At 28.8% G+C, this 12,447-nt stretch overlaps 1 protein-coding gene across 1 annotated transcript; it reads left to right on the plus strand.

The window, feature by feature from the left end:
- Positions 1-8,841: 8,841 nt before the first annotated feature.
- On the plus strand, positions 8,842-12,158 carry LOC114423495 (FRIGIDA-like protein 1). Its single transcript, XM_028390268.1, has 3 exons — positions 8,842-9,721; positions 10,707-10,870; positions 10,944-12,158. The coding sequence occupies exons 1-3, from the start codon at positions 8,881-8,883 to the stop codon at positions 11,577-11,579; spliced, it is 1,641 nt and encodes a 546-aa protein (XP_028246069.1). The 5' UTR covers positions 8,842-8,880; the 3' UTR covers positions 11,580-12,158.
- The last annotated feature ends 289 nt before the right edge of the window (positions 12,159-12,447 follow it).

Genomic DNA, 12,447 nt, shown 5'->3' on the forward strand with positions numbered 1-12,447 from the left:
TAAATAAACTTAATTATTAATATGAATGGAAATCAAAATCTTTTTCAAATCAAGAATTTGATATAAGTAATAGCCACATGTGTCCTTTAATGTTTTGTACTAATACATGATCAGAAATTCTTTAAACAAGCTTAATTAAGCTTAAATTAATATCCTTAAAATTTTGTAAAAACTAAAAACATAAAACGCGCAAATTGCTTTTAATACACTCTTTTTTATCAGCCAACAGAACGCATATTATAAGTGGGGGGTACAAGGACATTTTTACTTACACAGTTACACTGAGGTTAAATGATCAATTTTATCAAAATTGAAGTGCGTGTGTCTAAGGCGAAATGATAATTTGCGATTACTATAATCAATTTGTACAGGGAGATTGAAGGTGTTTGGGTAGTTTTTGTGGTTTCCAAAATTAATTTTATGCTTGGTGGAATTAATTTTTAAAATCTTTTCTTAATAAATTATAATCTTATTATTTACTAATGGAAACAAAGTTATGAAACTCGGTGATTAATCTGATTGAAGTAGTCAATGAGTGGTCCATCTGATGGATCAGTAATTGATTCGGTTTAATACGATATATATTAAAAAATTTAAAATTATGTAAATAACATTATTTGATTAAGAAAAATTCATTCATATTTTAAAATCTAAAATAATAATTGAAATATTAAAGTTGATAATATAAGTTCACAAATAATAATTCTCTAACGCAACTACACAAGTTTTCAATTTTTTTTAGCATTTTTTTTGTTTTTACTTTTTTACGTGAAACGGATTTTAAAAATTGGTCCAGATAGTCAAATTTACCCCAAATTGATTGAGTCTAGTCGGACCAAATGCATAATCGGTCTAATACATAACTGAGATTTAAAACAATGAATGGATGAAAGGCACTTCATATGCCTCCATTTGACAAATAAAAAAGATACGAGAAGTTATGGGGATTTATATATAGCGGTTAAAGGGTAAATATGTAGAAGAAAATGAGAAATGAAATTAAAATAGAATAATAGGTGATTTATAATAGCTAAAATTAGAAAAATAGGTATTCAAAAGGTGGAAATCAAATGTTCACTTTATTATATGTATTTAGATACTTAATTTAGAAGTAATTTTATTTACTAATGAAACAATTTTTTCCTCAACTCACTTTTAACTTATCATACCCAAACACAAATCATTTTCTTAAATATTTTTTTTTCAAAATAATGCTTCCAAAATCGATCCTACAAATATCTAAAACAATTGGACCTATTATCTCTTCTGTAAGTTGAAGTGTATATATTGCTTTTGTGAAATTAAGTTGAATCAATTGATGTGTCTATTTAGTTATAAATTTCCCCAACGGAAACACTTATAAAACAATGAGCAGTTGTGATCTTTTAAGGTATGATCAATTCCCATCCATGTTCAATGGAAACCAAATATATGTTCTCACTTCCACGTGAATGATGTTGAGGAAGACAGAACCATGCATGGCATGGCTAAACAGCGTCAACGATGATGGTGTCATAGAGACATATGGTATCACGAAGCAAATTTTAGTCGAAAGTGTTGAAAATTTTTCAAGTTTGTCCTACTATATAAGTTTAAACACAAGTGGTGTATTTTTTTTTTCTTTCTATAATATACTTTTATTAGTGCTTTATGTTTTTATTATATTTAAATTAATTTTTTATCTTTTAAAAAGTTCAATATAATTATTTATGTTTTTAACGTTAGTCAGAACAATTATTTCAAATTATTTTTGATTTTAGAATATAATTTTGAATATTTTTTTATTTATATAAAATATAAAATTTGTTTTATTAGATTTAGGTACGTAAAAATTATAAACAGGAACGGACGGACAAGGGAGGGGTCCCCTCGACTTTTTTTTTTCTTTTCTAAGTTTTGAATTCAATAGAATATTATTGGTCTGCATGTTGAAATTGGAAATGCCACCATTGATGATTGCTAGAAAAAATGAGGGAGGAAAGAAATAGAGCAACGCTACAAATATCTGCAATGGTCTTTATTTTATTAAATAACAGAGCAAATTATACTAACCTCTCTTTAAGATTTATTTTAAGGTGCTTGCTTCGATGCAGTTAATACTTGACGGGTTTGGTACCGTCTCATTTTAAAATATATATATTAAAAATAAGATAATAATATTTTAAAAACCGTTGCAAATTTTAGGAAGTTTAATTTTTATATTATGCAATTGTTTTATTTTGTTTTTTACAAATCAATTAAGTACCATTTTTTTTATCTTTATTGGTATATTTGATTTTCTTAACCATTTATCCGTCGTTATCTTTTTATATGTTATTTATGTGCAGTAATAGTTTTGTTTTGAATTGTTTTATATTTGTTTCAAAATTATATAATATATATAATATTACTCAACATTTTTATTATTTTTTTTAATTTTAAATATGTAATAATTATATATATTTTAATATTATTTTATAGTTATTAAGAGTATTTTTTTAATTCTGAATAATTTGAATTTATATTATTATAATTTTCAATTTTAATAATTATTTTACATTATTTTAATTTTCTGTTTATGTGCAGTTATGTTTTCATTATTTTTTAATAATTATTTATTATTATTAAATGTTATTTTTAAATAATTTAGAATAATTTTTTTTACTTTAACACAATATTAATCATTTTCTATTTTGGATAATTATGCTTTTATAAATTTCTTTTCCAATTATTTTTTAAGATAACCTAAATTAAAGATAATCAACACAAAGAGGTTTAGGTCTTCCAAACAAAACTCCAATAAATAAATTATCAACATCTTTAAGGTAAATTCCTACTAGTTGCAATATACATTATAATAATTTTTTTGCATTTTTAATTTTTGTTTCTTAACAAGATTAAATAAGATTTTATATTCATTCAACTCAATGAAATCTTTGGGTGAAATAAATCGCAAAAAAGGTCACAAAACTATCAATGATGAAAGTATATTAGGTATGCCCAACAATCTGTTCAAAATATTCATGACAATGAAAATCATGTTCAAACAAATTTTAAAGAGGTTGATCAGGTCAAACATGGAGTAACCATATATGTTTTGCCTTCTTTATTGTTAGGTTTCTTACAAAGTGTGTGACAAATTCATATGAATAAAATCATTCTTAATTTTTATGTTCTTCCAATGAATAGGATGAGAAGAAAGATGTAAAGAAAAACATAGATGATTTTCATGATTTTGTGTTGAATTTAACAAAATACGTTACTATTGGCACACCATTCAAGATGCCTTACAAACAAGGAAGTTGACTTAATTTTTATGCAAGTGGTGATAGTAAACACTTCTAGAAGAAAGCAAGTGAAAAAAATTATTCTCACCTTTAAAAAAATATGAAACCTTCGAAGGTTTTGCAAATCACAACTTATAATGCAGGGTATCATATCAACAATAGACCTACTATATTTTGTCCCTACATGTAGCGGTTAAGTGGATTGCTTGAAGTACACCTACTCCAAGTCATCCGTCTAACCATAGAATAAGTTTATGTTTTATTGTACATTTTTTTGAAAACCAAATGTAGATAAAATGGAGAGGTAAGTTTTTTTAGTTAAAAACTAATGATAGTTGCCTTGAATATGAATTGAAGTGAGATGATTTTGATTTTTTTTTCAAAAAAAAAAACTTGCATAATTGTTGTTATTGGATTTTAATTTACCTATTCGTAATATTTTAGCAATGAGATTTTAATAACTACACCCAAAGGTTTTTGTAGTGGTAGTAGAAAAATATTAAAAGACTTGGCGCCAAAAAAAGAAATTTGTCAAGAAGTAATCATATCTATCTATCTTTCTTTTGCTATTAATTTTTTATTTATCAATTAACATTACTAACAGATAATATTTATAAATACTTGATCTGGAGACCTATAAGATGACCTATGAAGTTAGATCAAAATCAAACCATCCAAGTGTTTGGTTCATGCTTACCTATGTTTTAGTATTTTTTTTTCCATATGACATCATTCTATTCCGTTAATTTGAACATTATTTTTACTTTTTGTTTTTAAAAAATAATATTAATGTATCTTTTCACTTGGTAGCATTGTCCTCTTGATTTAGTTAAGCCCCCAACAAAGTGAGAGAATATTATCAAGATTCTTTTATGGGTAAATTTAAATTTTTGACAAAGGTGAATAACATCAATAAACTTTCATTGTCATTTTATTCTTACATTTTGATAGTCTAATTTTTTTGTTTGTGTATGAATAGATATTTGATCTTGTCAACGAGAAAAACTTTCATTAGTTTCTAATGATTGTTGATGTGTCAAAGAAACAGATTGTTGTCTTTGACTCACTTTTAACAACATCAACTAGAGATGAACGAAAATTTAATGTTAAACTATTAGTAAATATTACTTACTATTATAATGTTTAAAATGACATTAATTCAACTGTCATTGTTAATGTAATAAATGAATTTTCTATGTAGACTTTATATATAAAAAAAATTATGTAGCATGCATCATTCTACTTATGTTCCTCAACAAAGAGATTGCAAATTAGCAAATATGAAATTGTGCATCTTAAAGGAAGAGACATACAAAAGCATGACTTGTAAGTTTATTTATTATATTTAGTTTATTGAATATGTACACTAATTAAATTACAAGTTAAAAATTGATGATTTTATAAAATAGGAATGATTGTGGTATTTGGCTAGCACTTGGATGACGTAAATAGGTGCAAATGATTACAAAATACAAGTAAGTTTAAATATTAATTTTACTTAACTGTTTTATATTATTGTTAAATTTTACAACTATATCCCATTAAAAAATAATTGAATAAAAAATTGTTTATACATGAACAATGGAACAAGAATGCGGCTTGCCTTAGATTTGGCTTTGAAGCCTCGTAGCCTGAATCCTAAAAAAATGATTGAAAGGTTACTTGAGCTCTTGAGTTCTCAGCAAACAAGATCATTTGAGCAAATTATAGTACTTTTTGATAGTACTTTATATCTTGAAAACATTTTATTAAGTGTAATATTTATATTTTTTTAATATTTTGGATATCAATATTTATTCATTAATGTTTTAATGTCACATTTTGTGAGATTCTTATATAATGTTTTTACTTTTAATATTTATATATTTTGTTACACACATTTTTTTAAAATGTTTTTACACCTTAATATAAAATAATAATATAATATAACGTTATAATTATATTTTCAACTTAAACATATTTTAAGTTATTTCATGTATTTAATTTCTTAAATTATATTATTATAATATTATTAAATATTGAGTTTAATTGATATACATTATTATTATAAAAAAATTATTGGTTAACGATGTAAATTTTTTTATATTATCATGGCATAATAGCTTTCTTTTGTTACCAAAGTGTATAGCTATTAATTCCTTAATTATTAGTGTTTTATTAATTAAATATATATTAGAATTAATTTGTATAAATAAGAATTTAATTTTTTTTAATTGATAGTATTTATTTGATTTTTTTTATTGTTCCAAAATAAGATTTCTCCTAGAGTTAAAAATTTCCTATTCTAGAATATAAAATGTATTATATCTTTTTTTACAAATTAATACACATGAAATTATACTGTTGATTTATTGAGGGTATTAAAAACCCTTCAATGAATTGGGGCACCGTAGAATTTACTTTATTTTAATTACACATGCATACCCTCATTTGAAATCATATCTTTGGTCTCATTTAACGACATATTTTTTTTTAAAATTAATTTCTATTAAAAATTTGCTCTTTTTTTTGTTGTTAGAAATTCCAAATTATCCATTCATTATCTCTTCCCCTTCCAACGCTTCCTCTGCAAGGTCTTCACCGCCAGCAAGCCGGAGACGCTCCAGCGCCACCTCTGGCTCTCCGCGCGGTTGAAGCAGTCGGAGATCCAAGAGGTGTGCAAATTGATTTGTTTTGCTGTCTGAAAGCTAATTTGCTCTAAATAATATTTTGTTCTAAATAATGTTTTCTTTCTAATAGATTATTAAGTGATTTTTTTAAAAGAAATCTCATCTTAAAATTATATTTTATTAAATTTTAGTTATTATATAATCTGATTTTATCTCTTTTTTTTTTCTTTCTAAACTATCAAATCAATAACAATCTTATTTTTTTTAGGAAATTCTATTTAAATATTATCTTTTATCATCTTTTAGTTATTAAACAATGAATTTTCATCCCCTGAATTTTTAAATTATAAAATTAGTAATAATTTTATTTTTTAGTAATGAAATCTTATCTAAATGATCTTATGTTTTATTAATTCATTATATAATCAAATTTTATTTTTCTCGAGCTTTGTTAAATTTTATTTTTCTTGCAATAATCGAAGTGAATCTCATTTCTTAAAGTGCTTATAATTTTCAAATTCTAGAATCACATCCACGCCAGACGTAGGAATCACGAATCACAACATCAACAAAAAAAAAAACAATGATTAAAAGACTTTACCGCATAATAAAAAGATATTTCTAATTTTTCATATTTCACATTTATATATTATTAATATAATTCACTTCATTATACTCTTATAAATAAATTTCTGTTATTTCGAAGTACTCAATTTATAATTATCTCAAACACGTCTGTCCATATTAAATTTCAAACTGATTTTTATTATCACCAAATGATTTAAATAATTTCAATATATTTTTATTCAACTATAATATACCAAAATAATCTAATTTAATTGGTTGAGTAAAATGACTCTTTCATACTTGTTTTTAATTCCTGCCAATTAAAAAAATACTCAACTACATAAAAGGTTATAACTGGAAAAAATTGCATATGTATATGTTGGAATTCTTTTTTTGAAACAATATGTTGTAATTCTAAAACCACCAAAATTTGAAACAAAAATAAAAAGTTAAAACACCCAAAGTTATGTAAGGGAGGGAGTATTCAATTACATGGATATCACGGTGAAACATGAAAATGGACACATGTCTGTGTTGATTGTGAAAATCTGTTTCGAGAATAATAAAAAATTCTAAAAAATATAACTTCTCACAGTGATTATAAACAACATATAAAGTTTAATTCATGGCAACTTAGAATTTAAAAACTCTGAATTCTTTTTATTTGAATAAACAACTTTATGTTTTCAACTTAAGAAAATATGACGTAAATTACACTTAACTAGATTTTAATCATAATTTTGATTATTGTGAAATTGTTAATAACTTAATTTAATCTTTTAAAATCGGGATAAGAGTCTTCATTTAGGGAATTATTTTAAAACTTAAAAAATATATAGAATAAAATTGAAACAAAAAATAAGAAAAATGTGTTTTTTATTTAGGTAAAATTATAAATTTGATCTCCTAGTTATCTCTAATTTTAATTTTGGTCTTCTTTTAAAATTATTCATGCATTTAGTCCTCTTTTTATATCCAATCACACAATTTTAGCCCCTTAATTCAGATTTAGACATTAACCTCTTATAAATTTATGTTAACCAACACGTGTGAACGACTGATTCGTCTATTAATGAGTTATCATTTTGAGTTCTATCTCCCATTCGCAACAACCATCTCTTGTTCCTTTTCATCCCTCAATGTTTGATCTTTCCTCAAACTACCTTCACTCTCTCTCACAATTCACAATCCCACCCAAATCCCCATAATTCCTTCTTAAACTTAAGACTATCAAGGCCAAAGATCTGAACCCTATTGCACCCTCCATGAAAGCCTCCCATCTTCATTAGCAACACCAACAACAACAAATCAATATTTGTTGACCAAGACAACATTAATAATAATGCAAGACAACAACTCCCATCATCCCCACATACCAAATACCTTGTACGCAACTCAAAGAAACAAAGTAGAGCTTCAAGGCATGTACTCACCACCGTTCTCACCAACAACTTCAAATCCATGGTTCAAGAGTTCATCAAAATCCCTCCACCCCCCTTCTCACCTTCCTTCTCTCACCGCATCCCTCTTTATCGTTGATTACCATTGAAGGGTTGCGGTAATTATTTTATTGAGTTAAAAATGATGCATTTATTAGCGAAGAATCAATCGTTGACACGCGTTAATCAATATAAATTTTCAACTGTTAATGTCAAAATCTGAGTTCGGGGACCAAAAAGATGATCAAATGCGTGAATAATTTTAAAGGGAGACCAAAATTAAAATTAGAAACAAATAAGGAATCAAATTTACAATTTTGTCTTTTATTTATTTTTTTTATCAAACATTATCAAAGTTTATTGTATTTTTATATTGATTATCAAATTTTTTTAAAATAATAATTATGTAGACTTAGTTCATTGTTTCTAACAATTCACCGTGTTTTTTTTTCATAATTTATTTTTAAAATTACATATTTTTTAAAGTTTGAAAATCAAATTGGTCCAAAATACAAAAACTTGATTACATTTTCTAGGGTATAATTTCTTAAAAAAATACAAAATTTTATTTTAGTCTAATTTTTTATTAATATTTTAGTCCAACTTAATAATCAAAATAACATCTTATATATATATATATATATATATATATATTAAATTTAAATAAAATCCTAACATAATATAATATACCATCTTAAATTTTTAATATCAACGAAATGATCTAGCTTAATTTTTTCAATCTCTTTTAATTTATTATTTTTAATATTTTTAGTTCTAATTTAAATTTAAATATTTTTTTAAAAATCCTCAATAATTAAAAATAATAATATAACCTAATATAAATGATTTATTATAAATTTAAGATATAATTTATGTATTTAAAAATATTTATTTTATTATGAATTATAAATTTTGATTGTATAAAATAAATACTTATTTATGCTAATTTTAGAAAGCACCTCCCACTCGATTAACCTCTGAATTCACAAAGCTCTAACAATGGCTACACTGAAGACGATCTCAGCAGCACTGAACCTTGTCGATTCCAAGAAAGAGAATCTGAAGAAAGCCTTCGACAATCTGCATTCCCTTCTCTCCCCCCTCCCTCTCTCATGGCTCGACCTCGATTCCCACTTCACCACCCTCCACCACTCCCTCACCCACCGCTTCAACCTCCTCCAATCCCATTCCCAAACCCTAACCCCAATTCCCGACCCACCACCCCACACCCCCCAAGATGTGAACTTTTCGTCAAACCCTACCGACCCATCATCGAATCACGACGAATCATCACCTGGGGTGTCCCTCCAGAACGACGTCGTTCCGGGCCCGGTCACGCCCAGGAACGAATTGGTCGCTTTATGCGAGAAAATGGACGGTGTAGGGTTGATGAATTACGTCAATGACAACTTTCAGGATAGAACCAGGGTTCAGGCGGAGCTTCCCGGCGCGTTTCGGCACGCGCCGGACGCCGGTACGATGGTTCTGGGAGCGTTGGAGGTGTTTCACGGAGAAGGTAGTGAATTGAAGGAATGGGAATTAAGGAGGATTAGGAAGGCTTGCATTGTGCTGTTGAAGCAGTTCAGGGTTGCTGCTCTGAGTGTGAGTGCTGAGGCAAGTGTGAGAGCTAGAGAGTTGGCTTTGGAATGGAAAGAGAGGTTGGTGGGTGATGAGGACAATATGTTTGGAGCTTTGGGGCTTTTGCATTTGATTTGTGCCTTTGGTTTTGTCTCTGAATTCAGCTTGGATGAGCTTGTTGACTTTTCGGTCGCTGCCCCGACTAACGAGGAGGACTTCCCGGAGCTGTGCCGGACGATCGGGTTGACGGAGAGAGTTCCCGGTAAGGATGTTGACGTTTTTTTATGAATTGATGGTGTTTGATATTTTGACTGATTGGAGGATGATACCAATGCTATGTATGTTGTTGGAGTTTAGTATTTCAAAATATAAGGATATAGTTTGAAAGAGAAATGATTCTTGGACCTGAGTTTTGTGCACATATTTTAACTTAGGGTTATTAGAATTGTTGGTATTGATGAATAAGGATAAGAAAGAGAGAAGGGAAGAAATGAATGGTAATGAGAGTTATGCACTTGCTTTGTATGTGCAAGTAACTTGAATTGAAATGGGGCTCTTGTTTAAACTTTTGTTTTCTGTTTTGTAGATACTCCATAAGAAATGATAAAAATAGGAAACAATGTGAAAACAAAAAATATGGTTTGTAAATGATGAATATAAGTAATAAAAAAACACACTAATTGCAGCCTAAAGATATTACTTTTATTGTGTGCAAAGTGAAGTTCGTAAAAGGGCTTCTTGTCTTGGAAGAGATTTGGTAAAATGTTAGGTGTGTAGTGTACCTCCTCCTTTAATGTGTATGTTAGCATCCTCCAAGTTTTAAAAAAGGACAAAAATTTCATTCTTTTAGCTGGAAACAACACAAGTTTCACAGGTAAAAACATAGTTTTATGTTACAACAAAAAAAATTGAAAACTGTAAAATTTGCCTAGTATTTATCTCTCTGTAAAATTTGTATGTTTCCAAATTGAGTAGGTTTTTGTCCATTTAGAGGATGCTAAACTGTATATACAAGGAGGCTAGCATATGCACAATCACACACATGCATGTGGCATGTATGCGAGTGGAGGCACTGGGTGGTGTAGGTTATAGGAACAAGAGTGAATTTTCATTAATTTACGATGATACAAGAGTTTTATCACTTCTATGTTTCTCTGATAATATATTATAGACAAATGATGCTTAATTTATAGTGTTACCCACTTAAAGTAGTTTTCTTGCTAACACAAGGCGTTTGTGGTTTGCAGATATTGTTCAAAAACTTATAGATAAGGACAAACATATTCCGGCTGTCAAGTATATTCTTGAGTTTAATCTTGCTGACAGGATTTCACCTGTTCCTATTTTGAAAGCTTGTGTAGAAGAAGCTAAGAAACTTGGTAAAAGACTTTTCCAGGAAGGAAAGTCATTGGTAAGTGTCACCTTGATTAATAAATCCAATGCATGGTGCCCTAAACCCTATATTTATTAAGGTATTTTTGCAGAATGAGAGTACATCTAGAGAAATTAATACACTGAGAATGGTGATCAAGACTATTGAGAGTTATAAGCTTGAATCTGAGTACCCACTTGCTAGCCTGGAGCAGCATATAGAGCAATTAAAGAGGCAGAAGACAAATAATAAACATGCTGCACCGACTTCTGCTGCAAAGCCTCCTCAGCATAAACAGCAACAGCAACAACAGCAGCAAAAGAGAAATATGCAGAAGCAGCCGCAGCAAACTGGGATCAAGCGTCCTCGAGCATCAGCACCAGTTGGATCTGCAGCTGTCCTCAAGAATGTCAATAATGTCAATTCAACTATACACCACTACCAGCAACATCTTGTCCATCCATCAGGTTTGTTTACAGAGCATCCAAATCCATACATGAGCTTGCCAGCCATGCCATTTGGCATGGTGTCTCCTACCCCAAATGTTCCTCCTTATGCAGGTCCTTCAGCTGGGCCTTATGGTCATGATGGTGTCCCAATGGGTCCCAGCGGCAACCCCAGTCTTGGTGGTTCTCATCTTAGCTCGTCAGAGCCACATGTGCAAGCTGTTGGTTATTATGATAGAGCCTCTACTTATGGTGGGATTGGTCTGCAACATTATTACCAAGCATCTTATTATCCTCAATAGATCAATAATTCACTTAATTTGCCATTACTGAACTGGAGGGTTGATATACTAGTTTTTCCCTGACTTTACATCTTGACTGCTTAGTTATCAAAAGCTAGTTTGCAACTTTGCGCCATTGACCATGATTGTAGGACAAGAAGTAGATTCAGTAATTAAGAATTGTGAGGGAATGCTTACTGTTACAATTTTAATTACTTGAATCACTTCTTAATTGTATCTATAAAATTATTTCTAGGTTAATCATGGTCATGAGTTTTCTCATTCTCTCTTTCTTCTCTATTTCCTAGGCTTTGTTGTTTTGAGTAAGCAATGGGACTTGGACAGCTAAAGTTATCTTGAATATAATCTTTACAAAGTTGTAGTTTCAAGTGTGTATGATGAGTTATTAAACAAGTCTGTTGTTATTCATGTGATTATTTTGGGGGGAAGGAGTTTGTGTCCAATGTCAACAACCTAAATTGTATCCTACTAGTACTAGGTGGGTCTGTTACATGGATCAGTCATCATTGGTTTTTGTTAACTATCAAATTTTCAATAAAACCATATAGAACTAGTCTTTACTAAAGGATTTTCATCATATGGTCTCAAGTGTTCTACAATTGTAGTTGATTTTCTGTTTATTCCATATCATGAAAGATTCAAAAAGTTTTCATTGGCTGTTGGCAAATGCCTATTACAACCCATGTGAAGTTTGATAAAACAGGCAATTTTTTTATGTCCCAGTCTGAAAAATTGAATGAAGGCCATCATATTTAGAGGCTTTTATTGTTAATCTTGACATTGGATGAAAAATTGAAAGAAGGCCATCAAACTCTACTATCCCAAAATCTCACTTTTTTAATGTGAAATGTTTTAATCCAAAAACATT

This window comes from Glycine soja, chromosome 8 (assembly GCF_004193775.1).
Source record: "Glycine soja cultivar W05 chromosome 8, ASM419377v2, whole genome shotgun sequence".
In the NCBI taxonomy this organism is placed as follows: domain Eukaryota; kingdom Viridiplantae; phylum Streptophyta; class Magnoliopsida; order Fabales; family Fabaceae; genus Glycine; species Glycine soja.